This window comes from Sorex fumeus, unplaced genomic scaffold, assembly GCF_029834395.1.
Source record: "Sorex fumeus unplaced genomic scaffold, SorFum_2.1 ptg000037l, whole genome shotgun sequence".
Taxonomy (NCBI): domain Eukaryota; kingdom Metazoa; phylum Chordata; class Mammalia; order Eulipotyphla; family Soricidae; genus Sorex; species Sorex fumeus.
This window is the reverse complement of record NW_026606094.1, coordinates 26,719,179-26,744,975: the sequence shown is the minus strand read 5'-3', so window position 1 is coordinate 26,744,975 and position 25,797 is coordinate 26,719,179. Positions and strand designations below refer to the sequence as shown.

Sequence of the window (25,797 nt, the reverse complement as noted above, 5' to 3'; positions counted from 1 at the left end):
CCAGCCACAATTTTCCGGTTTTTCTGATAAACTTAGTTTGCTTTTTTTCTTTCCTTTTGAGTTTTTCCTAAGTTAATGTTTTGTTTTAATATTGTTGCTTTTGTATTACAATATCCCTTTTTAACATTGTATTTTCCCAGTTTTTTTAGTGCAATTATTGCCATTACTTTTATTGAATATTTGTAAAAAAAAAAAAGCAAATAAATTCATAGATTTTTAAGAACTAGCTGTTGTCTTTTTGTAGTTCCTTTGGTTTTTAGGTATTATGTTAGACGGAATAACTATAATTTATCATATTTTAAAAACACCTGAATACTACTATGTTCACTTGATTTCTAGGTCTATTCTGGATAGCAGGTTTTGTGAAGACATTTGTTCTTTCTTGGACCTCAGATTTACCAGACACCTCATGGTATTTCCTTTTATATTATTTCTTCAATGGCTACCATTTAGTCTCAATATATGTTGTGTATTTTCCTGCTGGTTGGATAACCAGGATTTGGATTCATATATGACATGAAAAACTTTGCAGTGATTGTTTAGATTCTCTTGAACTTTCCCCCCTTAGTTGGAATTTATATTATGTGCTTACAACTTTTTGGGGGGTAGGGATAAGGGTGAGTTCTAAGGCTACTCCTGGTGATTTGGGAGGCATGTGCTAGTGATAAAACAAGGGTCTTGCACATGAAAGGCCGATATTGCTCTACCATTTGAGCAAAGCTTCCAGCTGTGCTATTTTTACAGATTGGATAAGAACTTTAATTTCTTTTTATTATCAGTTGGGTTTTTGTTTTTGTTTTTTGTTTTTTGGGTCATACCTGGCGATGCACAGGGGTTACTCCTGGCTCTGCACTCAAGAATTACCCCTGGCAGTGCTCAGGGAACCATATGGGATGCTGGGAATAGAACCCGGGTCAGCCGCATGCAAGGCAAACGCCCTACCTGCTGTGCTATTGCTCCAGCCCCCATCAGTTGTATTTTTGTTCTGTTTTGTTTTGGGACCACACATGGTGGTGCTCAGGGCTTACTCTGGCTTTATGCTCAGGGGTTGATCATCCTGGCAGGGTTTGGGGACCCATATGAGATGCTGGGGATCAAACCCAGGTTGGCCACATACAAGGTAAATGTCCTACCCACTGTGTGCTCTACCTTTTGCTATGGCTTAATTGTATTTTTGAGTAGCATGAATTTTCTGACTATGGTTTTTTTTCTTTTAATGCATTTAGGGAATATTTGCTCTGTGATCTTTTGAATAGGTATCAACACTTCTCACTTATAAATTGCTTAGGTTTTCTCCTCTATCGACTCAAACTTTCAGCATGTGGTTTTGTTTCAAATGTGATGATGGGTCTTTATCCAGAGGATGAGCTTCTGTATTTTCAGAAAGATAACATTTTTGGGGAAGGTGTCATGTAGTTGTTTATAGGACATTTAACTGTATAGTTTGATAGTTATATTTAGTTGTTTATAAGACACTAAACTGTATACTTTGATTAATGAGACTAGAGCTGCAGTTTCATCTAACGTGAAATCCTTTCACCAATCCTTTGCAGTTGTTATGTAGTTGGTACTATACAGGGTTTATGGACAATCAGTTATCTTAAAATACAAACCTTTGTTTCAGACTTAGGGCAAACTTTTGCTTTGCTTTTAGAGGGCAATTTAATTTGATGGAGAAAATAGAATGGCAATTAGTAAACCATAATTTAAAAATTTCTAAGAAGATTCTAAGAGTTAAATAATTTTCTATCTGTATTTTGTAATAAGAGAATAAAAAGTCTTACGACAACTGCTTGCTTAAATAGATATAGTTATTGTGCAAAGTTCTTTCATTTATTATTTTCTTCTTTCTTCTGTCTTTATGAAGACAGTGTCCCTTCTTTCCTTTATGCAAGAGGTTAAAACCAGAGACTCACACATGCAAGGGAGGCAGGCTCTCACTGAGCTACATTGTGGCCCCTGGCTCCCTATTTTATAAACAAGGGACATGGTGCTTAGAAAGGACTAATAATTTAGCTAGTACCCACATCTAGTAAATACTTAATTTTTTTGTTTGTTTTTTTGGCCATACCCGGTGGTGCTCAGGGGTTACTCCCGGCTCTGCATTCAGGAATTTTTCCTGCCAGTGCTCAGAGCGACCATATGGAATGCCGGGGATCAAACCTGGGTCAGTCATGTGCAAGGCAAATGCCTTACTCACTGTACTATCACTTGGGAGCCTATTACTGTATTTTTTTTAATCTTAACAACTTACAGTGTAATAGCTCTAATAACATAATATAGTAAAGACTAGTTTTCTTGGGGAATTTAAACCTTCCTTACCATGATTTTGGTAATTTGTAATACAGTCTGTATCAGATGTGAAATATGTATTAAGCTGTGAAGTTATTTTCAAGATTACTTGTGAAAATTTAAAATAAATAATAAAAATATTTGCAGAAAGTATATCTGAAATGCAGAAAAAATGTTTCTTTAAAGATAATAGATAATTTGGTAGTTATTTTATCCTGTTAATAGGATTATCCATTCCTAAATTGTACTGAATATATTAAAATGACTTCAGGTGAATGTTTCACAAACAATACACATAGCAAGTGTTAAAGTGAATTGAGAATAGAAAAATTGATGTTGAAACTCAATCTATTTTTGTTGATTTTGGTAAATTTGTTTTAAAAAATTCTCCAAGTATATTGTTTTCTTTACTGCTGGGGTCATTAACTCTTGAGGAATTAGTACTGACTAAAATACTAGTGATCAATGTGCCACCCCCCGGGGAGATACTATAGTGGGTAAAGCAATTGTCTTCAAGAAGCTGACCCAGTTTCCATCCCTGCATAAAGTCCTTTGAGCACAATAAGTTATGCCCTCCCCAGCAAACCTGGAGACCCCAGTCAAAATATGTATTTCGTATAGAAAATAACAAACACTGTAAAATATATTACAAATGAAATGACTTCACATATATATGTATGTAAAGAATATGTATGTATCCATCCATATATATGTGTAAAGAATAGAGTGGAATTGGTTCATATCTTGATTTTATCTCTCTCTTTTTTTTTTTTGCTTTTTGGGTCAAACCTGGCGATACACAGGGGTTACTCCTGGTTCTGCACTCAGGAATCACCCCTGGCGGTGCTCAGGGGACCATACGGGATGCTGGGAATAGAACCCGGGTCGACCTCATGCAAGGCAAATGCCCTACTCACTATGCTCTTGCTCCAGCCTCTTGATTTTATCTCTTACACCGGGCATCCTTGGTTAAGTTACTGACTCTTTCTTGCTTTTATGTTTTTCTGTGGTAAAATGAAGATTCTTATCTCAGAGTTGTGAGAAATCATCCATGTAAAAACTTAATATTTGTGCTAGTCCATAGTAAACATTCATTATTTGTTTATTCTTCACTCATTGTAACTAAGAATTATTGTGGGATATATATTCTCTAAGTAATTCCATTTACCTTTCAAAATGAGTATGATCTTTCTTCACTTAGCAGAGTGTCTTAGTAAATCTTTTTTTGTTTTGTTTTGTTTTTGGGCCTCTCCTGGCAGTGCTCAGGACTTACTCTTGGTTCTGCACTCAGGGATCACTCCTTGTTGGGCTCAGTGGGCCATATGGAGTGCCAGGGATCAAGTTTGGGTCTCGCCTGCATGCAAGGCAAGCACCCTACCCACTGTATTATTGCTATGGTCCTAGTAATTCTTTTGGCATATTGAATTTATTTTGTAAGGAAGATTATGATTCAGAAGATTTTTGGGGGGAGGGGCAACCAGTGGTGCTTAGGGGATACTAACTCCCTGCAGTGCTAGGGATTGGGGTAGGGGGAACCATGTGAATGCCCTGGATTGAACCTGGGACTCCAGCATGTAAAGCATGCGCTCAGCTCTTTGAGCTATCTCCCTAGCCCAGAAAAACTTTACTTTTGATCACAAGCATATAAGTTGATTTCAGAAAAAATAAAATACAAATTCCTAGAGCAATACCAAATTTCTACTGGTATTTTATTTTAGTTGTTCTTATTTTGGGGACTATACCCCACCATACTCAAGGGTTTCTGCTGACTCTGCACTTGGGAATCATTCCTGGCAGTTGTCAGGGAACCATATGGGATGCCAGGGATTGAATCTGGTCGGACATGTGCAAAGCAGTCTACTGGTATTTTAATAAATATTACTTTTCTTCATATCTTTAACTTAATTGTTACAGTGTGACAGTCATTCAAAGACTGACGATTATTTTCATTTTTGTTCTCTTTTCTTTTATCAGGGTTTGTGGATGCACTTAGATGTTTGCAATGAGCACTGTGGCTGGCATGCCCCAGTGTTTTGGATACCAATGCATAGGACTCCATAGTAATCGAATTTACCAGAGGCGAACGTCATGAGCATAGTGATCCCATTGGGGGTTGACACAGCAGAAACGTCATACTTGGAAATGGCTGCAGGCTCAGAGTAAGTATTTCAATTACAGGTATTTTGGGTAGGGAAAGGCAAAATATCTCATTCAATTATTTTAGCATAGCCAAGTAGTGAGTAATTTGTCTTGTAGCTTTACTTAAGACTCGGGTTTAAAGAAAATATCAAAAGGTTGAAGGCAAAAATTTCTTTTACTAAAATTACTTTTTGCTTATTTATGTTTTGTTTTTGGATCATTATCCAGTGGTACTAAGGGTGTGGTGCTGTAGAGGGTTGTTCATGCAGTCATGGGGGACCATGCCAGTGCTAGTGATTGAAACTGGGGCTCCTTTATGCAAATCATGAGTTCTGACCCTTTGAATAATCTCTCTGCCACTCTCTAAAATGATCATACATAATTTGAGCCAAAATGCTGTAATTTTCTCTTTGTTTTGGGTCACACACGGCAGTGCTTAATTTTAATTTCTAGCACTGCATTGTCTCCTGAACACTGGAGGTTTTCTTGGTTGCTCCTAAGCACTACTAATTAATACCTTTTTAAAAAATAAAAATGCTAATGATATCATGTGCAGTAAAATAATGATACCTTGATTTTCTCACTTGTTCCTGGCACAATCCTTAGTATGGAAACATGAAAAAGTAATATTTTGAAGGGAAAGGGGAGAAACATGCAAATATATATATATTTTTTTGGGTGGGGGGGAGGTCACACCCAGCAATGCACAGGGGTTACTCCTGACTCTGCACTCAGGAATTACTCCTAGCAGTTCTCAGGGGACAATATGGGATGCTGGGAATCGAACCCTTGTCGGCCGTGTACAAGGCAAACACCCTGCCCCACTGTGCTATAGCTCCAGCCTCACAAATACAATTTTTAAAAGTTGGTTAGCAAAGTACCACAGCCGAAATAATAAGACTTTTATCTGAAGAATTTTTATTAATTTTGTTTTGGGCTTTGTGGCCATACCTAGTGGTACTCTTTCCTCCCCCTGCCCCCTTACTCCCTCTCCCTTGGGCATTATGGTTTGCAGTACAAGTACTGAAAGAATTACCATGTTTGTCTCAGTTTTTGAATGCTTATTTCCAACTATCATTGTCATAGTGGTCCCTTCTTTATCTGAAATGCCCAATCCCCACCCCCACCCCCAAATGTAGCAAACTTCCAGTTGTGGGCCAGTCCTCCTGATTGTTTTTATGTATTAGCATCATACTTTTTTTTAATGTTCCACAAATGAGTGCAGTTGTTATGTGTCTGCCCCTCTCCTGATTCATTTCATTCAGAATTACCCTTGTCATCTCTTAACCTGTAAAATAATTGCTAAGCTTCTTATTTGCCTTTCACAATCCATTTTCTATGAAAAATTGATGTAAGGAGAGGCTAGAGAGATAATATAGCAGACAGGGCACTTAATCTTGCATGTAACTGACTTGGGTTCAATCCCCAGTGCTCCCATGTCATCCCCCAAGCTGCAACTGGCCTGATCCCTCAGTGCAGAGCCAGGAATAAGCCCTGCCAAATGTGGCCCCCAAACCAAACAAAACTACAAAACAAAAATTAATGTGACGAGTAGGAATGAGACTCAGTGGTAAAGTGCTTGCATGCATTTATGAAACCTGGATTCCTTGCCTAGTCGCTGCCAAAAATTGTAATATCATTCTTCTAAACGATGAACTAAATCACAGACTTTTGCTTGAAAACCTTTTAGTGCATTTTTGATTGACAATAAAATCCTAATTTCTTTTGGTCCCAAGAGCACCACTTCTTCTAGTCCCTATTGTTTTACCACTAGCCTACTATTACTCCCACAGTGATACTATTTTTCTTATATTTTTTGTTCTAACTTTTATTTATTTTTACCTCTTCCCTTTTACCTGGATCATGATTCTTTTCTTATCATAGTCTTAGCTAACCTCAATTATAATTTTCTGTTAATGTCTTCCTTCTTCACACTATCTAAAATGGTGTGTGAATCTTTCTGAAATTTATTATTTTTTCTTTATTAAAATACAAGCTTCAAGAGTACAAATACCTTATCTCTTTTGTTATATATATTACTAATTCAACAACAACTACCACTGGGGTATACTGAATCATGTTTTAGTTTGCTTGAAGATCTCATGGTTTAATCCTAAAGCATAATATGCAAGAATGATCATTGGATGTGCAGTAATCCTAAAGTACTGTGTTTCAGTGTTTAGGGGAAACAGGTATTTTATAGCATTTCTCTTGCAGAAAGATGTAAGAGGCTGTTTATTGGGCAGTATGTCCCTTATGTTTACAAAACGGTGTAATTTCAGTTAATTAAATGTTACAGTTTTTCAGTAGTTCTGGGGATGGAAAGAGAGAGAGAGAGATCAATGGATTGAACACTTGGGATACTTTTAAAAATTGATAGTATTTTGACTTGCAGTAGTGAAGGATTGAATTTTTCAGATCATACTGTTGAGGTTTTATTGTTTGTTTGTCTGTTTTTAGTTTAATTTTTGTTTTGGCCTTATCCATTTGTGCTCAGATCTTACTCCCAGCTCTGAGCTGAGGGATGACTCCTGGTAGGTTCTAGGCACCATATGAGGATATAGTGATGCTTAGGCCCTGCAGTCCTAGGAATCAGTAGGGCAGTACTCAGGGACCTCCGGGCTACACTCAGCAATGCTTGGGTGGCTATGTGATACCAAGTATCAAACTAATATCTGATGCATGATTTTCATGTGTCCCTAACTTTTGTGCTATCTCCTTGTCACTAGTTTTTTGTTTGGTTTTAGTGTTTGAGTTACACCTGGGCTACTTAGGTGCTCTGCCCAATTTGGGTGCTTCAAGGGGATCATGTGCTGGGGTTTGAACTCGAGCCTCCAGCAGGCAAAGCATGTACTCTATAGCATTTTGAACTACCTCTGCCTTCTGGCCACTTTTTTTAAAAAAATTTTTATTAGTGAAGCACCATGAGATACAGTTGTGGACATTACAAGTTTTTGTGCTTGGGTTTCAGTTATACAATGAACAAGTCGAGTACCCATCCCTTCACCAGTGCCCATTCTCCACCACTAATGATCCCAGTATCTCTCCCATCACCCCATCCCCCCATCCTACCCCGCCTCTGTGGCAGGGCATTCCCTTTTATTCTCTCTCTCTCTCTCTCCTTTTGGGTGCTGTGGTTTGCAAAAGAGACATTGAATGGCAATCATATTCGGTCTATAGTCTACTTTCAGCATGCATCTCCCATTCTGCTAGGATCCTCACAATACCTTTTACTTAGTATTCCCTTCTCTATCTCTAACTTAGGCAGCTAAGTTCCCTTTCCCTTAGCTTGTGCGGCTGGCCTTCAAGCTATGGAGTGAACCTCCTGGTACTTATCTAGACTATTCTTGGATGTTAGTCTCCTGTTTTGTTCTGGCTCACTTTAAAATTATTTTGTGATATTTCATTACTGCTTTTCTAATTTAAAAATTGTTAATTATATAGGTTACAAGTTTGCTTGCTTTTTTTTTTTTTTTTTTTTTTGCTACTTGGATTACACCTGGTAGTATTTAGTTAGGGATTGCATCACTCTTAGTGGCGCTCGGGGACCACATCTGGTGCTGATGATCAAACCCAAGTCAGGCAAGCACTTTTTAAAGCCACAATACTGCTATTTCATAATAATGAAATTAGTAATGTTGTATACATAAATTAATTTCTGCATTTTATTTCATCAAATTTTCTATTAAAATTAAAGTTTTATGTCATTATCCCAGAATATTTTTGAAGAAAACTATGAACTTAATATAGTTATTTTTGTTACAGCGGACAGTGAATTCTATGTTATTGTTAATCTGTAAACATGGTAAAATTGCTTGGACTTAATTGTTCACTTACCATTGATCATGGTCACAGTCCTCCCGTTGTTCATCAATTTGCTTAAGTGGGCCCAGTAAGGTCTCCATTGTGAGACTTGTTGTTACTGTGTCTGCCATATCGAATACGTCACGGGGAGCTTTCCAGGCCCTGCCGTGCAGGCGAGATACTCTCGGTAGCTTGCCTGGCTCTCCGAGAGGGGCGGAAGAATCGAACTCGGGTCGGCCATGTTGGCCGCTTGTAAGGCAAATGCCCTACCGCTGTGCTATCGCTCCAGCCCTACCATTGATAGTCTTTTAAATATTATTTATTTCTTTTAAAATAATATTTACTCATATATCTAGTTTTTGGATAATATTCCCACAAACATTTCAGTTACTTAGGAAATTATTGTGGTTTTCTTGTTTTGTATTTTGGAATTTGTCATGAAGTAGACTTACTATGTGGGCTGTGTATCACTCTGAGAATACTTAACCACTATGCAACTTCTTTTCTAAAGAAAGAACAATTCTTGGGGTCAGAGCAATAGTACTGTGAGTAGGACATTTTGTTTTGCATGCTGAGTAGGTTATTTTCTTTGCATGCCAGGGGTGATCCCTGAGGACAGAGCCAGGAATAAGCCCTGACCATATCTGGATGTGGCCCTAAAACAAAATAAAAATACAAAAGAATAATTCTGGGCCAGAGAGGTAGTACTGGGGTTAAGGTAGTTGTCTTGTATTTGGCTAACCCCTATTCAGTCTGATCTCTAGCACTGCTAGTGGTTCCACTCAAAGTCTAGAATTGATCCCTGAACCCAGAGGCAGGTGGTACAAAGGAAAAAACGGTAGTTAGCCACACCACTTCAAAAAAATTTTTTTATTAGCCAAAAAGGAGCAGAGATAGTATTATGGGTAGAGTGCTTGTCCCTCAGTGCCTGACAGGAGTGATCACTGAACACAGCGAGGAGTAAGCTCTGAACACCTGAACCTTTTAGAGTGGGATGCATAGCATTATAAAATTATGAAATATAGGTATGGAGACATGGTGATAGTGGTCTTTTACTTACATACTTTTGTATTAAAATTTCGGGCACTAGAAATGAAATTGAACCCCAGGATCTCATATATTATTACAGCATGAGCTTCATTCCCAACCCCCATGTTTAAATTTTATACAGTGACCATAATTTAATTTTAAGAAACTTTTAAAAGTTTAAGAAAGTTTTGTTTTTATTTGGGGGTGTCATACCCAGCGATGCACAAGGATTACTCCTGACTCTGCACTCAGGAATTACTCCTGGTGCTGCGCAGGGGACCATAAGGGATGCTGGGAATTGAACCTGGATCAGCTGCATGCAAGGCAAATGCCCTACCCACTGTACTATTGTTCCAGCCCCTAAGAAAGTTTTTTTAAAACTCATTTTTTGACAGTGGTGTGGATATTTGGTGGTAGGATTTTCAAAGTATTCAGAATATTTTGGAGTTCTTTTATAATCTTCAGAACCATTGAACAACCATATTTTATATCTGTTATTTACTGATGCTAGTACAGGATCACATAGCTACTTGGACATAAATGGAGACTTTATACTGTGAAATAGGGACAGTATTAAAAGAAATAATTGGCTGTAAGATGTTTTAAACTATGAAGATTGTAAATAGTTCTAAGTTTTAAGGGTAAGTTTTGACTAATAAGAGATAGAATAAGAGTAATCATGGGGGCAAACACTCAGATGGTCATTTGGTAAGAAATAAAGGCAAAACATTGCTGTGTGTGTGCAAGGAACAGTTTAATTTCAATATAACTTGGTCTTAGAAGTTGATTCTCTGCCACATTGATCAACACGACTTAGCCAGAGTAATGCTTAGGAGAATTTATATGAGCAAGTAAGTTGGAAAAGTGACAGACGAAAAATGCTGGGTCAGGGAACTTTCTACAATGCTAGGTATTGTTACTCAGAGTTGTATCTGAAATCGGTCAGATAATCATCACATAACCTTTTCCAAGCCTTTAACTGCTGATCTGCCAGGCTACTGCTTAGAGATTTTTTTTTTAAAGGAATGAAGCCTGCTACATGGGGCAACAGAGATGAACCTTTATTTTATTTTTATTTTATTTTTCCACACTTTTTTTTTCCTTTTCCGGTCACACCTGGTGATGCTTAGGGGTTACTCCTGGCTTTGCACTCAGGAATCACTCCTGGCACTGCTTAGGGGACCATAGGGGATGCTGGGAACTGAACCTGGGTTGGCCGCGTGCAAGGCAAACGCCCTACCCGCTGTGCTATCACTCCAGCCCCTAGAGATTTTTTTTAAAACTTGGTTTTCATCTTGACAAAATATTTTAAAGTTTTCTATGCCTTTAATTTTATTGACATTTTAAATATTTGTTTTTGTTAATTCTTGACACAGTAACACATGTAGTTTGAGCATTGACATGAATGACATGTACAAATTTGGGACAGTATGTCCTTTTCTCTATTTCAGTTATTTGGACACAGTGCTCAAGTATATTAAATAATGTTTAAGTTTTAGCAAGTTGTATTATTTTATGATTCCCAATTGTATCTCTTTTTTCTTCCTTAGAAAAGGAAATTATATTTGAATTCAGAGGTGAAACTTTTAATTACAAAATATTTCTTAAGTAAACCAGGATTAAATATGACTTTTCTACAGGTTGTTCACTCATTATAAAAAGGGCCAGGAAAGGGCTCAGTGTCCAAAGTGATTACACTGCAAGCATGAGGTTAGATCCCCGGTGCCATCCACATATTTGAAGCACCATTCTGGCAGCTCTGCTGCATGATCTCTAATGCCACAAGCAATTTCCAGTCATATTTTAGCTAGGTGTGTACAAAGCAACCAAAGGGTGTGACTTCTGGCCAGCACAGTAGCTTAAAAAAAAAATCTGGGGGCTGGAGATCTCTCTTACATACGAGAGTTAAGGTGCTTTCCTTACCTGTTGTATACTCTGGTTCAATTCCCTGGAGCCACATATGGTTCTGTGAGCACTGCCAGGAGTGATTCCAGAATTGGGTGTGGCTTCCCCCTCCCCCCGCCAGAGGTGTGTAAGTACCATGGCACCCTCCTTCCCCAGAGAGCACATGCTTGATGCTTGAACACAACTAACGTGTGTGACCTCTGACAATTACCACTACCAAAATATACAAACACCACAAGCAAGCATGTGTTCAACCCTAGAGCATTGCAACAACATTAACAGAGAGAAGGGAAGTGGGGGGATAAGTTTTTTTTAAAAGATATAGTACAGCAGATAAGGTCCTTGTCTTGCATATTGCTGGATTTGGGGTCGATCCCCAGCATCCTGTATGGTACTCTGAGCACTGCCTGGAGTGATTTCTGAGTACAGAGTCAGAAGAAACCCTGAGCATTTCTAGGTGTGACCCTAAAACAAAAACAAATAAGGCTTGTTTTAAAAATGTGCTTATAATTTTTAATTGATTAAAAGGAAAAATTAAATGGAATTCTCTTTGATGCAATTTTTTTTTTCTCTCCAGACCAGAATCCGTAGAAGCTAGCCCTGTGGTAGTTGAGAAATCCAACAGTTATCCCCACCAGTTATATACCAGCAGCTCGCATCATTCACACAGTTATATTGGTTTGCCTTATGCGGTAAGTGTCAAACAGTTTTCTAAAGAGATAGTTTTTATCTGGAGTTTGAATATGCACGGTACTGTGCTTAAAACTGCATAATTAAAAAAACCTTTCTTTAACTAAACTATACAGTTCAAGTAGTAATTTATATAGTGAATTTTATAGCAACCATTTATTAAGTAGTTACTTGCCAGGTTCTGTGGTAAGTATTTTTTCATAGATTACCTCATTCAGTGTTAAACACTAAATGAGGTGTAATTTCAATTCCCATTTCATAGTTAAGCAAATAAAAATCATATAGATTAACTTATTCAGTGTTGTATAAGCTATTAGAGGCAAAGCTTTGTTTTTGATTTTTTTTGGGGAGGGGGAGTAGGGACCTTACAGGTGTCATACCTAGCAATGCTCAGGGCTTTCTCCTGGCTCTGCACTCAAGAAAATACTCCTGGCAGTACTCAGGAGACTATGTGGGATGCTAGGAATTGAACTTTATAGTCATATTGTGTCTTTATTGTGGATATTGCTGGGTGGTTTTGTTTTGGGCCACACTCAGTGGTGCTGAGGGCTTATGCCTGGTTCTGTGCTTAAGCATACTCCTGGTGGGCTCAGGGCCACATGGGATGCCAGGGATCGAACCCGGATTGGTCACTGCCAGGCAAACACCTTACCCACTGTATTATCACTCTGGCCTGGATATTGCTGTTTATTTGGCTCCACATTCCTGAGGTTTATTAATCTCTGTCCTCATATCTGCACTGCCTTTATTTTGAAAACAGAATTATGTGACAACAGGACTTTATGGATAAGGTACCTGAGTTGTGAGGTAAAGGGACAGAATTTGAGGAAAATCTTAGTGAAGGTGGCCAAGGTATTTGATAGACATACTTTCTATTGTGGTTTAATATTATTATAAAGATATTAAGAACAAAAATGGGCCAATTTCTTATTTCTTGTATATTGAAATTAATGATTGAATTTTCTCTAACTTGTTAAATTCATATTACTGTTGAAATAGTATTGTGCTATATTTGTGTTCAATTATGCAGGACCACAATTATGGTGCTCGTCCTCCTCCAACACCTCCAGCTTCCCCTCCTCCATCAGTTCTTATTAGCAAAAATGAAGTAGGCATTTTTACCACTCCTAATTTTGATGAAACTTCCAGTGCTACTACCATCAGCACATCTGAGGATGGAAGTTATGGTACTGATGTAACCAGGTGCATATGTGGTTTTACACATGATGATGGATACATGATCTGTTGTGACAAATGCAGGTAAAATATTTCACACCTTTAGTTTATATGGTTTTAAATACTGCTAATCTTTGTTAATGTTAGAAAAGATATTTAAAATCACCTTTAAAGATAGTGATATACTTTCTTAAAGTGAGGTTTCTGTTACTGTCAACACAGTCTATTTTCTGCCTAGAAAATTCCTCTGGGGAAAAAAGTCTTAGATTAGAACTCATCATTGTTAACTGAGTAATAAACTGTTCTAACTTACTCCTAGGGTACCCACATTGTTCTTTTTATTCATTCAGTAATGATGCAACTACATATAGACATGACAGAAATAAGAAAAATGAATTGATTTATTTTCTTTGGAATTATTTGTGCTGTATAGTCAACTGTGACCTTCCAGTTTGGGGGAATTATACATTTTGGTTGATGTTTGTTTGACTTGACTCTCTCACCTCCTTTTGACTTGAACCTTGCAGCACTCTGGAGTCTCCTTGAACCAGAACCACTGTCTCCCCTCCCCCAATCCTGGTTCAGCCACCAAGAAAGGCCTCTTCCCCTAGAGAAGGTGTGATTGGGAGAGAAAGTGGGGTGTTGCTTTCATTTATATATATTTATATTTTTTGGCTTTTTTTGGTTTGTTTTAGGTGGGAGGGATTTGGGGAGGATGGAGAGGGAATAGTAGGATTTCAGTCTGGGAGTTTCTGTGTCCATTCCCTGTGTAGGGTGAGAGAATCAGAGGTTATATAAGAAGTCTGCTGTGCAGGCTAAGAAAATTTGGTATGGTAGCTTTACAGAATTTTCTGTACTTGGTTCATAGAGCATAACTTTGTTCTTTGATTTATAGTAGCATAGCACATATCCCTGTTTGTGAGTGTAAAAGTTCATGCTAGAACCAAATATAAATGACTTTGCATTATATATATAATAATGCCATGTATTAGATTAGCTGAGAGTTGAATGGTGTTGATAAAAATAGTTGTTTTAGTTAAAAAAGTTGATTTGCCTTTGCCAAATAGTTGGAAAATTAAAAATCTTAAGTGGAATGTGTTATGTGGTCATTATTTTATGGAAAGTTTTAATATTAATACTTTGAGCTAGTATTAATAATAAAACCATGTAGTTTCTTCAAGTTTAAATTACTACCTGTACACATATAATTACCACGAGTAAATTGATAAATTTATCTCACTGTCACTGTCCTCCCGTTGTTCATTGATTTGCTCAAGCGGGCCCAGTAACATTGTGAGACTTGTTACTGTGTTTGGCATATGGAATACGTCACAGGGAGCTTTCCAGGCTTTGCCATACAGGCGAGATACTCTCGGTAGCTAGCCGGGCTCTCCGAGAGGGGCGGAAGAATCGAACTCGGGTTGGCCATGTTGGCTGCGTGCAAGGCAAACACCCTACACGCTGTGCTATTGCTCCAGCCCGGTAAATTTATTTAGTAGGTAAATTTGAAAACAAAAAATATATCCTTCAGTTGTAACTTCTTTTCATCATTGTTTTAAAAATATTTAAAACTTTTAAATTATTACTTATTTAAGTATTAATTCATACTTTAATTATGGATAGCTTTTATAAATAAAAGCCTTTTAAAATTTTGCCATAGCTGTTATTTAATGTGATGACTTACATGCTGTTTGGCAATGTTTTCACTTAAATCCAGAAATCTAAGTATTGTCTTTTCTGTATTGAAATAGGTTATTTTTTTTAAATGTTTAATTATTATTTGTATTTGGAGCTGGGGGTTCCATTTAATACCTCATACATGCAAGGCAATTGATCTATCACTAAACTCTATCTCTAGCCCCAGGTTTTTTGTTTGTTTGAGGGCTATACCTAGAGGTGCTCAGTGTTTACTCCTGTCTCTGTGCTCCAGGAGATCACTCCTGTTGGTGCTCAGGGGACTTATAAGGCAATACCGGATATTGAATTAGGGTTGGCCGCATGTAAGGCAAGTAATTGCATACATACTTATAAAATCAAGCACCAGCTTATGGTTTTTAGATTATCCAAAGTATTAGCTTCTCAGCAGCTGTTTTTTTTTTTAGTTATGGAATTGATTGATTTTTTGTTCCTCTGCTTTTCTGTTGTTTAACCTTTATATACTACAAGATTTAATCTCTTCCACCCTCACCCCCTCCATCTATCTTTCTTTTTTTTGTTTGTTTGTTTTGTTGGTTTGTTCTGGATCAAACCTAGGACTTGATGATGTAGAGCATGTGCTCTATAAAGGAGTTATATGTCCAACCTCTAATTTTCTGTTTTTCACTTACATTACTTCTCTGTATTCTCATGCACATACTACACATTTATTTCTAGTCTGACATGTGGAGCCATGATTATTTATTAATTTCCTATTTTTTTCTTTTTATTATCTTCATGCCATTATTATTTTTCTCTTCCCCCAAAATAAATTTATCTGATCCTCTGGAATGTTTCTCTGCTTTTTATTTTCACATATTTGATATATATTTTATAACGTTTCACATTCTACCAGTTCTTGACACACCATCCTTAATTAAGTGATGAACAGTCAGCTTAGAAGGTTTACGTTAGAAGTGCTAATTATTATGTAAAGAATAATTTAAATTATTTTTAATTTTTTAATTTAATTTGTTTTTGTTTTTGTTTTTGGGCCGCACCCAGCAATGCTCAGGGTTTACTCCTGACTCTGCACTCAGGAATTACTCCTAGCGGTGCTCGGGAAACCATATGGGATGCCGGGGATCGAACCCGGGTCGGCTGCGTGCAAGGCAAGCGCCCTACCCGTTGTACTATCTCTCCAGCTCCTAAGATTATTTTTAGAATCAGGCATATATATCTACCTTAGACCAACTAAAGTCTTGGCAGTAAAATATAACAACAGATGGAAAAGTTTGCCTCAATCCAGTGCATGTATTCTATTCAAAAGATTTTGAGGGTAAAATAGATTTAATCTTTGCCCTCTTGAATCTCTGCTATTATTTTCTTTTCTCTTCCTTAACTCAGGTTTGATTTATTTGAAAAAATTCTTAGTTTTTAAAATTTCTTTTAATTAACATTATACTGTACACTGTATCAAAGCATCTCTAGTTACCCTGTTACATGTTAGAGGAAATTTGCATGCATACTGACATTCAAAATCTTATATATTCCGACTACATTGTTAACCAATTTAATTCGCTGTTTCTGAATTTGAACATTCATTCCTTTTCATGTGTATTAACTGCCTTTGGTTGTTTCTTTTATCTTCTACCTGAGAAAATGTTACTACTTAATTTTTTTTCTGAATTTCCCAATTGAGATTTTTATTCTTCAGGCTTACTTCCTTTTTAAGCTCAAGCAATGTTGACACCTTCACATTGTAATTTCTGATATTTGAAACTATGCTTTTAACATTTTAAATTACTTTATTTTGGAATTCATATTATATATACGGTATTCTATATTTGTCTTTATGTTTTGATGACTCAGTATTCAATATTAATTTTCAATTTAAGAATTATTTTAATATTTTATACTTTTCTCTTTTTTTCTTCATTAAGTGTTTGGCAGCATATTGACTGCATGGGGATTAACAGGCAGCATATTCCTGATACTTACCTATGTGAACGTTGTCAGCCTAGGTAAGTTGTGCATACTGAAAAGATCTCTGGTAATTTTACTAAGGTAATTCTTAGTTTAAGTATATGTATGAATTATCGATTAAGCAGTTTTTGTATTATTATAGTTAATTCTGAGGTGAATGATTTTGTTTTTATATTTGTCATTTTTTTGACATGAGCTATCAGTCAGGAAGAATTGAACTCTATAGTGTTTTATGATTGGAAAGATTTTTTAATTTATTAAGGAGTCATAAAATAATAGTGTGTGTTCTAAGTAATTGTGTTGTTTTTTACTAGAATATACACTGTTGGAAAATTACTAGATGAGGGCACAGGGAGATGACTCAAAGGGCTAGAGCACATGCTTTGCTTGTAGGAGCACTAGGTTTGATTCCCAGCACTGCATGGTCTTCCATGCACTGCAGGCAGTGATCCTCTGCTGCAAAAAATAATTGTTAGATGATTAGTTCCTTATTTACAGAATTTTGTAGATTATATTAGCATTGCATCTCTTGGTAGTACCCTGTTTTTCTCCCTAACAAAATCCTTTTTCCTTTTTTTTGGTTTTTGAACCACATTCAGTGATGCTCAGGGTGGTACTATTGGCTTTGCATTCTGGCAGTGCTCTCAGTACCATATGGAATGTGGGTTATCGAACCTGGGTTGGCTTTCAAAGCAAGAGCCTTACCCACTGTACCATCAGTCTGGGCCCTACTAACAAAACGTCTTTTAATTGACAATTTCAGATCTATATAAAAGTAGAATAAATGAACCTGCCTATTTTTCACATCCTGTTTATCAACCATTTTTTCAGTATATTAACTTTTTTCTACTCTTCAGTATTAATGTAAATCCCAGATATTCGTTCATGTATTATTTTATACTTGGTATATATGTTGTGTGTGCGTGTATATATATATACACACACACACACATATATATATATACATATATATATATACACACACACACATATATATATATACAAAAGAATCCCTGAAAAAATTAAACATTACTATATGGCCAATATTATAGATAAAACAAAACTTATTAACAGCCATCAATTAAATACTGGTTAGTTCGTAGATTCTTCTTGAGTGAGGGTGCCGGGCACTCCCAAGTCGTGCTTAGCAATCCAGGGGCTATTCCTAGTCATGTTAGTACTCAGCTAACCAGGCTAATGGTTAAGTGGTAAGACCCAACAACTTGATGCTGCTTGGAGTCTGTGATGCCAGAAACCACTAGAACCATACCTAGTGATGCTTGCTGTATCTGGCAGTGCTTGGAAAGCCATGTGATACCAAGAATTGAAACATTGTACTATTCTTCCGGTACAACCATGTATAGATACTTCTTATGTCTTTTAGTAATGTAAACCTATTCCCTTTACCCCCAGGAGGTTCCTTTACTGTTCTCCTTTGTGATAAGTTTCTTTGGAGCACTGATTTGTTTATCTTGGTGATTTTCTTGAGTACATTGTCATGATTTAATACATTTCTCAGTAATTATGTAAATAGGTTTCTGATCAGAGTTATTTTTGTTGTTTTGATAAGATTATTTCATAGACTCTGTTCTATCAGGTGACACATGTATCTTGTGTAGAAACAAACTAGTTCTCAAGATGTATTGCATTAAGGATAAATGATATGTCCAGTGTTAGTGTCTGTTTACCAGTTTTTGTTTTTGTTTTTGTTTTGGCTTTTTGTGTAATACCCAGCGATGCTCAGGGGTTACTCTTGGCTCCGCACTCAGGAATTACCCCTGGTGGTGCTCAGGGGACCATATGGGATGCTGGGAATCGAACCCGGGTCGGCCACGTACAAGGCAAATGCCCTACTCGCTGTGCTATCGCTCCAGCCCCTCTATTTACCAGTTTTCAGAATAGTGAACTCCTAAGTTATTATGAGGTCAGGAATTTTTTTTTTTTCTTTTTGGGTCACACCAGAGATGCTCAAGCATTCAGGAAATACTACTGGTGGTGCTTGGGGGGGAACCATATGGAATGCCAGGGATCAAAAACACCCAGGTTGGCTGCATACAAGGGAAACACCCTACCCGCTGTACTATCACTCCAACCCCTGAGGTTGGGAATTTAAGCATACAGATCTCAATTTTTTTCAGTTATTATCCTTATTTCACAATTATGCCATTTTTAGTCAGTGGGACCTGTTCAAAGATTTTCACCCTTTGGCAGTATACTAGTAGGATTTAATAGGGGTTTTGTGTATTTGTTTTGGATTGCTTTGGATTCTGTAAAAGTTGGTTAAAAACTGATCATTAGAGGGCTGGAGAGATAGTACAATGGGCAAGGCAAGTATTTTGCACATGCCTGACCTAGGTTTGATCCCTAAGACTACATATGGTTCCCTGAGCACCATAGATGTGATTCCTAAACATAAAATAAGGACTGAGCCCTGAGCGTCACCAAGTGTGGCTCAACTCACTCAACTTCTTGCCCCATACCCCAAAAGCAACTTACATTAGGGATTGTAGTTGTTGATTGTTATCTGCTTATCATTTTTTATAAGGTTAGTAATGAGTGATATCAGGAAAATTACATATCCGAGTAAACATTAAGGCAAACGTGAATTTCAGTGTAGTTTTTATTTTCCCATCTAAGAATGTCTTTTTGTTTCATGTTTATTATTTCAAAAGTAGAATTTTAAGAAAATGATAATATACACTGTCCTCCCGTTGTTCAATTTGCTCGAACGGGCCTAGTAACATCTCCATTGTGAGACTTTGTTGTTACTGTTTTTGGCATATCGAATATGTCATGGGGAGCTTGGCAGGCTTTGCAGTGCGGGTGAGATACTCTCAGTAGCTTGCCGGGCTCTCCGAGAGGGGCGGAGGAATCGAACTTGGGTCGGCCATGTTGGCTGCGTGCAAGGCAAACGCCCTACCGCTGTGCTATCGCTCCAGCCCATATAGATTGTAAATTAGCAAATAATAATAATAATAGACTTTAAAGATAATTTTAAGAAAATGGTAATTTAGATATAGATTGCAAATATACATTGTAATATCATACATTTAAAGAATTGTTGTAGACCAAAGAATTCAAAGTTCATTCTTTGCATCTGGGAGTCTGTGTTTTATCTCTGGCATTTCATGGTTCCCCATGACTATCAAGAGCAGTCCCTGAATATAGAGCCAGGTACAGCGTCTCAGAAAAGCTGGATGAGGATTAAAAAAATAATAAAAAAAAAATTAAGTTTCAATTTCAATTATTAGGTTTTTTTTTAATGTTTTCTGTTAAATATACATGGAAAAAGGTATTCATTTTCTGAGTAAATTGTTTTCTCTGTAGAATACAATAGTCACTGGCATCTTCTAATTATACTAGTTTTATTTTGTTTTTGGGTCACTCCTGGTGGTGCTCAGGAGCTCCTCTTAGCCTTATGCTTAGGGATCCATATGCTTAGGGAGAAATCACTGTGCTTAGGAACCTCTATGCCTATGGAGCCTCTTCTAATGCAAGCACCTTAATCTTTGAATTACCTCACCAGCACTAGATCAACTTTAAACTGTAAGGCTCTGAGTCTGGAGCTGATAGTACAGCAGGTAGGACATTTTCCTTGCACACAGTCTACTCAGGATTGATCCCTGGCATTCCCTGAGGTCCCCTGAGCACTGCCAAGAGTAATTCTTGAATGCAGAGCTAGAAGTAATCCCTGAGCATTGCTGGGTGTGCCCCCCCAAAAAACTGTAAGGCATGCCTCCTCTTCTCTCTTCTCCTCTGCTCCTCTCTCTTCCCCTTTCTCCTCCTCTGCTCTCCCTCTGTTGCCGATTTGCATTCAGGAGTTTTTTTTGTGGCTCAGGAATTACTCCTGGTGTAGCTCAAGAGACCGTATGCAGGGCTGAAGATCTAACTGGGGTCAGCCATGTACAAGTTAAGTACTTTAATTCTCTATACTACAGGCCCTATTTTTTTTACTGTTGATGCTTTCAGCAAGAATGTTAGCAAAATTGCAATGTTTATTATATTTAAGACATCTATTTATATGTTATATACATTTATGAAAATATTGTAATAATGTTATTATTTTAATGTAGGAGTTTGGATAAAGAAAGAGCTGTGCTACTACAACGCCGGAAAAGGGAAAATATGTCAGGTGAGAAGAATTTATACTAAATTACGATTTATGTGATTGTGAATAAATTGCTTGTATATTTCAGTCAGTTCTACCTGATGAATACTGATTGTAAATATATTTACAATCTTGGTATAGACTTTAAGTATTCTGATTTACAGCTTATAGAATAATAATGTATTTATTTTAGGAACTGTGGGATATAGAGGAAAATTCAATAAAAATCCTTAAATCATATTTTTCTACAAATAAATAAGTCTATTACTGAAGTAAATAAGTTTGTTCTCCTAAAAGCTGATGTTTCATTAGTTTATCATGTAGAATTTCTTCCATCCCTAGGAGCAAAATTTATTAATAAATCTGTCACAACTTTTGTTTTGATTGGAAGTATTTTGATATTAATACAAATGGCTTTGAATAATCTTAGTTTACTATTTTTGTTTGATGACTTTGGGTTGTTTACAGTCTAACAATGACTTCCATGAAATTCTGTTGAATGAGGTTCTTTATCCACTATTTTGTCTTTGGATAGATTCCTAAAAATGGGATTGCTGGATGAAAGGGTAAACGCTACTAGATATGGTAAATTCCCCATATGGAAATAAAAAAAAAATTTCATTGGCAATACATGAAAGTACTTTTCCACAGTCATATCCCCTGAACAGAGTTAGACTTTTATATCTTTTCTCTTTTACATTTGAGAAATTATAAAGTTTGTTTTTTTTTTTTTTTTTTTTGCTTTTTGGGTCATACCCAGTGATGCTTAGGGGTTACTCCTGGCGGTGCATAGGGGACCATATCGGATGCTGGGAATCGAACCCGGGTCGGCTGCGTGCAAGGCAAACACCCTACCTGCTGTGCTATTACTCCAGCCCCCTAAAGTTTGCTTTTAAATGTATCTTCTTATGAGTAGGTGAAAAAGTGATAAAATGTGTTATTTTTTTAAGAAGATTGGGCATGATTGTAATTTGTCATGTGGAATGTTTCACTTTATTACTTGAAGTCAAATTATTATATGACCATTAATGTTATTTTGATTTTGAAGATGGTGATACCAGTGCAACTGAGAGTGGTGATGAGGTTCCTGTGGAATTATATACTGCATTTCAGCATACTCCAACATCAATTACTTTAACAGCTTCAAGAGTTTCCAAAGTTAATGATAAAAGAAGAAAAAAAAGTGGAGAAAAAGAACAAAACATTTCAAGATGCAAAAAAGTAAGTCATTCCTTATTTAGATGACTATAGGAAATAATTAGAACTGAGGTTTTGCAGGAAAGGCAAGACAATAATGAATGGTACGTAGAAAAGTTGATAGGACCCAAAAAACAAATTGGGGGGAAAATTTTATTAAGAGTAAGATAGAAAAGGGGCCAGAGAAATAGTACAGTAGGTAGAACATTTGCCTTGCATGTAGCCATACTCCAGTTCAATCCCTGCAATCCCATATGGTCCCCAAAGCACCACCAGTAGTAATTCCTGAGTGCAGAGCCAGGAGCAGTCTTTGAGCATTGCGGGGTGTGACCCAAAAGGCAAAAAAAATAAATAAAATAATAAGATAGAAAAAAATGTTTGCAGGTGTGAGAGATAGTACAGTAAGTGGGAAGGGTGTTTGCCTTATACGCAGCTAACCTGGGTTCAATCCCCATTACCATATGGTCCCCGCCCCCCCAAGCTCAAGCTCATGAGTGAGTCCGGAACAGAACTGATGACGCTCCCACCCACCCCCGCGCCAATTGTAAACTGCTTTGAAATCACCACTCTAATGAAACTAATCATGGAAAAAGATTGCTGTTTAAAAAACTAACAATCCTAAATTTTTAATAGTTGCACAGGCAGATGAACAATAGTTCCTGCATAAGATTGTGAATGATTATAGCTGAATCATACTTAATCATTTAAATAAGACTATTGAGTTCTGTTTTTATTACTGAATTTCTAAAAATTTTATTTTGATAAAGTTGTTCACAATGATTTATCCCATTCAGTAGTCCAACACCAATCCCACCACTATTATACCTTCCCACCACCATTATTTTGAATTTTCCTAACCACCACAAGCCTGCCCCAATAGCAGGACCTAAATTATTTTTTATTGTTATGAATAATTCGCTAAAAATGATCAAAAAAGATAGAAGAAAGTATGTGAAGATTGTTGTATCTCACCCTGGAGTCATTAAGCTTTTATTTAAGAGATTGTTGTCATGTTGTTTGTTACTGGTTGAGCCTTGTGTGCTAATACTTCCTTAATCAAGATTGATTGCCTTCTTACTTTACATCCAATCCAATGTGCTGTGCAACGCCTGGTACATCAGTGGTGTAGTGCATGAGATGTTGCTCTAGGAAATCTAAAATTTTAAATAGGGTGATATAACTGGAGTTAAATTTTTAACTGGATGGTGACTTTTGGGACAGAGGCATCTCTGCAGCTTGTTGATCTCTTCTGAGATTTATTTGTGAGACTCTGGATCTTGGCTGGTTAATGAATTTATATGGAACCAGAGTCGGTTTGTGGATGTGACTGCCATGCTCCCAGAAGAACAGAGTGATGGTGGAAGATCACCCATTTCTGACTCTGTGAGAGCCTGGAGATTTTGGTCACAAAACCCGCATAACTGAGTTTTCCAACAGATTCAATCCTGGATGAGGCTTGTCCCAAGCCTGTGGAGTTTGGCAGCGAGCATGGGCGGCGTCTGGGTTATGAAGATTATGGAGGTTTTTGGCTGCCTGGGCTCTGTTTGGGCAGGTTGAACTGTTGAATTTCTTACCACATAATTTTTTTCACATAAATTTTATGTGATTAAATTTATACCTCTGATGGCAGATAATTTTTCATAGATCTTTTTTCATTGATTGTAACTGCTAATGATTTTTCTTTCATAAAAGGTTAAGACTACATTTTTCAATGTATTGCTAATATAGAGTAAAATTGTACCTAGAATATAAATGTTAACTGATATTTTAAAAAAATAGCAGTTTGGGGACGAAAGATAGTACAACAAGGGCGCTTGTCTTGCACGCAGCAAACCTGGGTTTGATCCCTGGCATCCCATATGGTCCCCTGAGCACTGCCAGGAATGATTCCTAGAGCCAGGGGTAACCCTGAGCATTGCGGATGTGAGCCAGAAACTAAAAAATCAATTTTCCCTTGAATAATTCTTCATGATATTATTTGAGTATACAGTAAGTATATACTTTTTAAAAATACAATTTTCATTTTCTAGTTTTAGTAGTGTGAAATGATTTTTGAATTAAGTCTTTGTACATATGTTCCTCTCTGGTTTTGCTTCTCTGTTACTCTTCTGCCTGTATTTTATTCACTCCGGACAACTTGATGTTACCAGATTCTACCTTTCCTTTGTGAATATATATTTGCTCATGCTGTAGCCTTTACCATTTAGAAAATTCTGTTTTCTATCTTTATCTTTTCAACTTCTACTCTTACCTTCAAAACCAACTTAAGCCTTAGATTTTCCTTTCTTGTACAAAATATGGTTATCTGTCTATTTCACCATGATACTTTTGCCCTTTTTTATTTGTTTTGGTTCTGTACCTCGGCTCAGGATACCATGTGGGGTGGTGGGGATCAAACCCAGGTTGACCATATGCAAAGAGCCTTACCCACAGGCACTCTTTTTTTTTAATATATATAAATTTATTTATTTGATCACGATGAGAACAGTTATTAAGCTTTTGGGTTTAGGTCTTGGTCATACAATGATAAAACACCCATCCTTTCACCAGTGCATATTTTCCACCACCAAAACCCCCAGTATACCACTCTCCCTACACGCACACCTGTGTGGCGGATGATTTCCACATTACTCTCTCTCTACTTTGGTTACATTCAATATTTCGACACCAGACCCACCATTAATATTTGGGATTTCCCCCCAACAATCAGACCTGCTGAAAAGGCAACATTAGACAATTTGTTTTCTATTGCTGATTATGAATAGCATATGATGTCGTACAGCCACAATAGCCGCCCGATTTTGGAATTCTGGAATTTTAATAATTAAATCTGGAGGGATTTCTGCCAAAAGCCGCGGGGTTCCGAGTTTCACTTGTTTGTCTGGGATCATGGCTGTTAAGCAACTTGATCAGTAGCCGGAGGGACTGTTCATGGATGGTGACTCGGGGTCTTGTTGGGGTGGGGGAGGTCAAGAGCTTGCTCCACGCCCATCCTGACCCACGGGTACCCTTTTGCTGTACCATCTGACTCTTTTATTACCGCTTTTAATTATGTTTTTGTCATTGTTATTTTATTAAAGTATTTCTTTCATAACTGCAAAAAAATGAGTTGAAAATTTAATCCTAAATTAAGGTAAAGGTAAAGGCCCTCCCGTTGATCGTCGATTTGCTCGAGCGGGCCCAGTAACGTCTCCATTGGAGACTTTGTTGTTACTGTGTCTGGCATATCGAATACTCTCGGTAGCTTGCCGGGCTCTCCGAGGTAGCTTGCCGGGCTCTTTAAACCTAATTAAACCCAAATTAAACCATATAAGTTAAATGGTTTAATTTAGATTTATTTTGAGTAAAGCACAACTTCAGCATTTTCATTGGCTTGACTTTTAGGTGTTAAAATTGAATTAGTCTGGGGCTGGAGCAATAGCACAGTGGGTAGGGCGCTTGCCTTGCACGCCACCAACCCGGGTTCGATTCCCAGCATCCCATATGGTTCCCTGAGCACCGCCAGGGGTAATTCCTGAGTGCAGAGCCAGGAGTAACCCCTCCTTCCCTGTGCATTGCCGGGTGTGACCCAAAAAGAAAAAAAATTAGTCTTTTATCTTGAAATGAGTAATTTATTTCTGCTTATTGCTGTGAATTTGAAAAAAGTTATTTTGGGTTGAGGGTCATAGTTGGCAGTGATCAGGAGCCTCTCCCTGAAGTGATGGGGGACCATGTTACTGGGGATTGAGCTCAGAACACCTGACTGCAGAGCATGTTCTCTAGCTCTTTGAGCCATCCCTCCCACTCCTGACATCACTGTGAGTGAGTCCCTTGATCCTCTGTGCATTGGTTTGGCA

The 25,797-nt window shown here is 37.3% G+C and overlaps 1 protein-coding gene across 5 annotated transcripts in view; it reads left to right on the top strand.

The window, feature by feature from the left end:
- KMT2E (lysine methyltransferase 2E (inactive)) overlaps positions 1–25,797 on the top strand; it is an 80,553-nt gene that overhangs the window by 19,109 nt on the left and 35,647 nt on the right. For 3 of the 5 annotated variants that reach the window (XR_008793039.1, XM_056118336.1, XM_056118333.1), the window contains exons 2-7: positions 4,267–4,451; positions 11,747–11,861; positions 12,890–13,119; positions 16,614–16,694; positions 20,730–20,788; positions 21,813–21,985. Coding sequence is in view for 4 of the 5 variants with exons in the window: in XM_056118336.1 (XP_055974311.1) it covers positions 4,381–4,451; positions 11,747–11,861; positions 12,890–13,119; positions 16,614–16,694; positions 20,730–20,788; positions 21,813–21,985 (729 nt within the window). In the remaining variant the exon portion in view is untranslated. Of the gene's footprint in view, positions 1–339; positions 413–4,266; positions 4,452–11,746; positions 11,862–12,889; positions 13,120–15,735; positions 15,843–16,613; positions 16,695–20,729; positions 20,789–21,812; positions 21,986–25,797 lie in introns of those variants that run through there. The other 2 variants (XM_056118334.1, XM_056118337.1) reach the window with 2 other exon arrangements.